This window comes from Solanum lycopersicum, chromosome 8 (genome assembly GCF_036512215.1).
Source record: "Solanum lycopersicum chromosome 8, SLM_r2.1".
Lineage (NCBI taxonomy): Eukaryota > Viridiplantae > Streptophyta > Magnoliopsida > Solanales > Solanaceae > Solanum > Solanum lycopersicum.
The window spans coordinates 55,373,294-55,379,448 of NC_090807.1; the positions used below are offsets into that span (position 1 = coordinate 55,373,294).

The 6,155-nt window shown below is 33.2% G+C and overlaps 1 protein-coding gene across 1 annotated transcript; it reads right to left on the reverse strand.

Annotated features, from left to right (window-relative positions):
- Positions 1 to 1,373: 1,373 nt before the first annotated feature.
- On the reverse strand, positions 1,374 to 2,600 carry LOC109120905 (uncharacterized). The gene has a single exon (XM_026032554.2). It carries the CDS (start codon positions 2,598 to 2,600, stop codon positions 1,374 to 1,376), a length of 1,227 nt encoding a protein of 408 aa, XP_025888339.2.
- Positions 2,601 to 6,155: the final 3,555 nt, after the last annotated feature.

Below are 6,155 nucleotides of genomic sequence, written 5' to 3' on the forward strand. Positions count from 1 at the left end.
AAGGAGCTGTGTAATCTTCAACAGCATTGGCATTCATAGAAATTTCTGCTTGGCTATCTTCCATAAACTCCAAGTTAGTATCATGCAAAACTTCTGTAGAAGGAGACTGCAAAATATCTGTAGAATCAGACTGAAAAGGAAAAATATTTTCAGTGAAGACCACATCTCGACTGATGAAGAAAATATGATGGTCAAGATCATACAATTTGTAGCCTTTCTGCGTAGTTCCATATCCCATCAAGACAGATTTAATTGCTCTTGCACCAAACTTATCTATCTTTTGTGTATTTGTAGCATAACATAGACACCCCATGATTCTCATGTATGCTATATCATGTTGTTTCCCAAATAGTACCTCCAAAGGAGATACATTATGCAAAACAGATAAAGGCATTCTATTGATAATGTGCACAGCTGTTAATATGCACTCTCCCCAGAATCTAATAGGTATGTGTCCTTGAAATCTGATTGCTCTAGCCGTTTCCAAGATGTGTCTATGTTTTCTTTCCACCACACCATTCTGTTGAGGTGTGTGTGGACAAGAACTCTGATATATTATTCCATGATTAGTGAACAAATCAGCACATTGAGAATTGAAGAACTCCCCTCCATTATCTGATCTCACAGCCTTAATTTATATATCAAACTGAGTTTTAACCATCAAAATAAATTGTCTAAGTATAGTAGAAACATCTGACTTGAGATGAAGCAAGAATACCCAAGTCCATCTGGAATGATCATCAACTAACGTAAGGAAAAATCTCATGTTATTATGTGTAGAGACTTTATAAGGCCCCCATACATCCATGTGAATTAGATCAAAACATCTAGTACTTCTATTGTTACTAGCATGAAAGGGAAGTCGAATTTGTCTTGCTAATGGACATACATCACAATGACTCATGACAGAACTCTTATTGAGCTTAAGCATACTGATTTTTCTAAGCACATTCAAAGGCACATGGCCTAGTCTTTGATGCCACAATACTTCATCCTCACATCTTCTTGCTGCAACAAATGACTTTGATCTATGTGAAAATCGATCTTGATTCTTCAACATGTACAGTCCATCTTCCTCTTCACCAATCTCCTTCACTTTCCCAGTGAAGAGATCCTGAATGAAGAAGAAATCAGGATAAAATACAATACAACAATTCAATTCCTTAGTCAGTTTTGACACTGATAAGAGATTGAACTTAAAATCAGGTGCACATAAAACATCTTATATAACATCACCTCCTTTAAGTTGAGAACTGCCTGAATTGGTAATGAGTGTTGTGTCACCATTAGCTAACTGAACCCTTCCTGGATTTTTTATTGAAGATCCAGGTTTCAATAAGGTAAGATCTCTAACCATGTGATTAGATGCTCCACTATCCACTATCCACTATCCATTCTGAAGAACAATTAGCTGCAACATTACAAAAAGAAGTACCAGCAAATGTACCTGCCATATGTTCATTAACCTCATTCATGTTGTGTTTCTTCAGTATATGTAATATCTGATTATATTGATTTAGCGTGAAGTAAGGAACAGGTCCAACTCCTCCACTTGTGCTTGGTCCAAATTGAGATTCAACTTCAGATCTCTGTTGTCCTTGCATTTGTGGAATCCCTTCTGCTGGTGAAGCTTGTACAATATTAACTCTTTTCTTTCCTTTCCAATCTGAAGGATATCCAATTAATTGAAAACATATATCCTTTGTATGACCCTGTATATTACAATGAGTACAATGCTTTAATTTGTTACAATCTTCTCTGGTATGTCCTCTCATTTCATAATGATCACAATAAGAACCACCTCCTCTTTGTTGACGACTAGATCCATAACTTCTACCTCCTTTTCCTCTAGAACCTGATCCTCCAAATTGATAACTACCTGACTTATTTGTCAATAATGCAGTAGGATCAGTGATGCCTCCACCAGAATATTCACCACTGAGTTCACGTTGACTCTTATCTTGTACAATCATGGCATAACATTGATTGACACTGGGTGGTGGATTTAGCATAAGTATCTGGCTTCTAGCTTGTGCATAACTTTCATTCAAACCCATAAGAAATTGTAATAACTTCTGCCTATCCATACTATCAGAATAATCCTTCGATTTATCACATTTGCAAGATGGAGGAGGAACTATTGAATAGAATTCATCCCAAAGGTCTTTCAGCTTTGAATAATAAACTGAAACAGGGGAAATACCTTGAGTATGTGTAACTATGGCTTTGTGAAGATGAAAAATTCTGGACATATTGACTTTATCAAATCGTTCCTGTAGATCTAACCAAACTTGAGCTGCATTTGATCTAAAAAGAATTCCACTAACCAAATCCTTGCTAACATTACTCATAATCCATGATAGGACCATTGCATTACATCTGTCCCATTGCTTCTTCTCAATTTCAGTCGTGAAACCATCTCTTTGTATGCTGCCATCTATGAATCCTAACTCGTTCTTCGTGAGCAAATTCAATTGCATCGCCCGACTCCATAACGTATAATTCTCCATTCCAGTAAACTGTATCCCAATTTGCACTGCCCCTGGTACATCAGAAGATCCCAGAAACAGAGGATGGTCATGATCTATCTTCTTCGCCATTGTTCATCAACTGTAAGCTACATAATTGAACAGAAATTAACAGATCTTAATCCCTAAGCTCTGATACCATGATGGAAACTGAATCTAATTGCACAATTGAATTATGGAAGAAGAAGCAATCACACTTTTATTATTGATCAGTTTTCCTGCAATGTATTACACTCTACATATACATATACATGTACTAAGTGACTTATTTACAAGAAAGCCATCTTCTAGAATCTTCTCAATATATCCTAACTAACTATCAACTAATCTAGTTAATTATTTACAATCTCTAATAATATTATGTTTTTTTTATTTCATTCTATTTTGAGAAATATTACGTGAAAACAGATGGTTTTAGTTTTTCCGAGGGCTTTGGTCTGATAATAAAAGCATAACATGTGGTGTATGGTTAGGCGCACATCACGAGTTCAAATTTGATTACTAACAAAGGCCTAATAGTAGTATTTAATGAAAAAGTGTAAATATGCATGTTCATTATCATGGGAAATAGTTTGACGGTTATAATTATGAAATCGATAGAATTTAATCATTTTGGCTAGAGTAGCAAATTTGTATAAAAAGTTCATCTAACATGCATTAACAATCTATTATTTTTTTAAAAAATAATAAAAACACTTCGATTTTTGTGTGAAATAACTTTTGATGAATTGTTAATTAGGTATTTCCTAGAATATTGGAAATAAAGGAACATACAACAGTGTTTGTCAAATGAAGATGAACATCAAATTTTTGCTACTGGATATAAGAATGTTGCTACCAGATGGCTAAAGGTACGTTTCGCAAATTATCACTATATTCTTTTTTTTTAATTCTAATTTTGAATCTTGAAATTGTTCCACTTGCCTATACATATATCGTGTGTGCGAATAAGTTTTTCTAGTTACTAATTTCACTTGCTATTAAGTTTACTATTTGTCTCAAATAATGGACAATTTTTTCTTTCTTTTGTATGCAGAATTATAACTCAATATTCCTTGAAGATGAAATGTTGATAAATTGGAAATGAGAGAATGGGCTCTACACTGTTGGATTTTAAAAAAGGGGCATTTCGGATATTTCAATGGATGCTATAGCTATTGCCGATACTATTGAAACCGTCATAAGAGACAAAATCTAGACTTTTAATATATTGAACAGTTGAGTACCCATAGACACGTGAGTGCTTTAGCTGCTTTGGTTGTAAAGCTATACGACGCTTAGCACCCGAGAGAACGGGAATTCGGATCTCGATTTTTTTTAGGTTTATTATAATTGCTTTCATACATTATTACAAAACATTTTCTCTTCTTTTCTACTTTTTCCAATCGTCGCCCATTTTCCCGCTAAAATTTCAATCTTAATTTTTTTTACTTTATTTTTTCACTTTTTAAATTTCCTATATCTCAATTATTACAATAAAAAACCTAAGTTTTTAAAAACTCCAGACTGTAAATATTTGTATATGTCAACATGCAATAATTAGAGACTGTAAATATTTGTATATGTCAACATGCAATGATTAGATACAATTATTCAATATCTTCATAAATATGAAAGTTCATTGAGAATCGTACTATTAGAAGTGTGTGTGTGTGTATATATATATATATATATATATATATATATATATATATATATATATATATATATAACTTTTAGCGCATTAAATATGGACATATGCAAAGAGTGACAATTGCCACTAAAAATATATATTTAGCTGCAATTAAGAATTAAATGTCGCTAATGGTCATTTTTGTTGCAATATATATATATCGTACTTCGCTCGGTAACTTATGATTAGAAGAGTTATTTCTAGTTATAAGCCTTTTATTTTCACTATAATTAAAATAATTATACATTTATATTAAAAAGGAAGCACCCATAATCTTAAAATTCTGAATCTACGACTTTTTCTTTTTTTATTTAACGACCCTTGTGGTGGGTCAGGGGCTGAGAACACCCCCAAGCCTTATCATTTATTAAAATCAAACAGTACATGGAGGGGGACATAAACCTTACCTCCTTTCTTATGGTGGGTATATAGTTGATTAATCCTACTAACCTTACATACTTCAAACTATTAGAGAGAGAAAATGACTTCTCAAGAATCTGTTTATTTTCATTTGATTCGTTGATTTTCATAAGGTACATAAAATTAAATGTACATTGAGTTGTTTACATGTCATTTTGTTAGGTCATTACTAAGTCATTCATCAACAAATATCCTAACCAACTAGTACAAAAGAAGAGGATAACGAGGGATCCATTATCTAGATCATACGAGTTACAGAAAGAGTTGGTTTGGTTCTTGTGAAATCAAACTAAATGGAAGATGAACTAACAAATATTTGGTAGGAAGATAATTAATACAAAATAAAAGTCAAAGATAGTATATCTTGGTAAGTAAAGTTAGGCAAACCATAAAATGGTTTCATATTCTTAACCTTGATTATAGTGATGTCATGGATGACATCAATAGGATGAATTTATTCCTATAAATAGGTAGCTCTTAATTCATTTTCAAATCATCCTCTCACTTGCCTTCTAACCTTCTAAGTCATTTGTATTTGATAGAATATGATAAAATCGATAATTCATGTTTTGATGATAGACAGGAAGCGCAAAGAACAGTAGAAAATGGTACGCAGCAAAAGAAGTCAAGCTAGAGTCCAAGATCAAGTAAAATGGAGTTATTTGTCAAAGCCAAAATTAATATATTAAAGGTACATACAAATAAGAAAAACCTTAAATATATTATTAAGGAAGGAAGTTGTATATAATAAGGATTGTACTTTAAAAAGGAATCCTTATGTAACAATAACTTCCTTACCTTATCTGATAACGATAGTACAAGACAAAATAAACTCTATAAGAAGAGCACGAGGCAAAGGAAGAAAGGCACGACTTCATATAGAGAGAAAAGGGAGAATTATTCATCAAACTGAAGTCTTCAAGATTGATAGGTTTACTACGTTTAAAACATTCTTGACTGAGAAGGTTTTTAACGTGTAGAACTGTTTTCTTGTTTTGTTCTTGATTGTATTTTACAGTTTATTGTACAAAGGGTGGGTTTGGCTCTTTGTAGGGTTGAGTGTTAGTAAGAGTTGTAACAAAAGGTGGGTTTGGCCTTTTGGAGAGATCGATTGGAGTCAATCGAGGTGGTAGTAGAGATAAGGCTTTTGATTATTGAGTTGTAATCATAAAATCTTATAGTTGAATTAATAAAACGAGGTTTTTGCTTCCTTGAGCAAGGAAGGTTTTTAATTCAATAAGTGTTTGTGTCTTTACTTAAAAGCAACTTACAAGAACCTGGTTCTTGTTCTAGGGTAAGGTTTCTTCAATTGGTATCAGAGCAGGTCTTTTCGATAAAAGATTCACACCTTGAAAAGACTCAATGGCAGCACCACCTACTCCACAAGAAGGAGCTTCACAAACACGACCACCACTGTTCAATGGCAAATATTATGGATGGTGGAAAAATCGTATGATGGACCATCTTATTTGCGAAAACCCTGATCTATGTGGAGTAATTCTAGATGGCCCAACCATACCTATGGAAACCGCAAC

Excerpts from the sequence above, each read along its gene's own strand:
- LOC109120905 (XM_026032554.2), bottom strand. The coding sequence starts at position 2,600 with ATGGCGAAGAAGATAGATCATGACCATCCTCTGTTTCTGGGATCTTCT.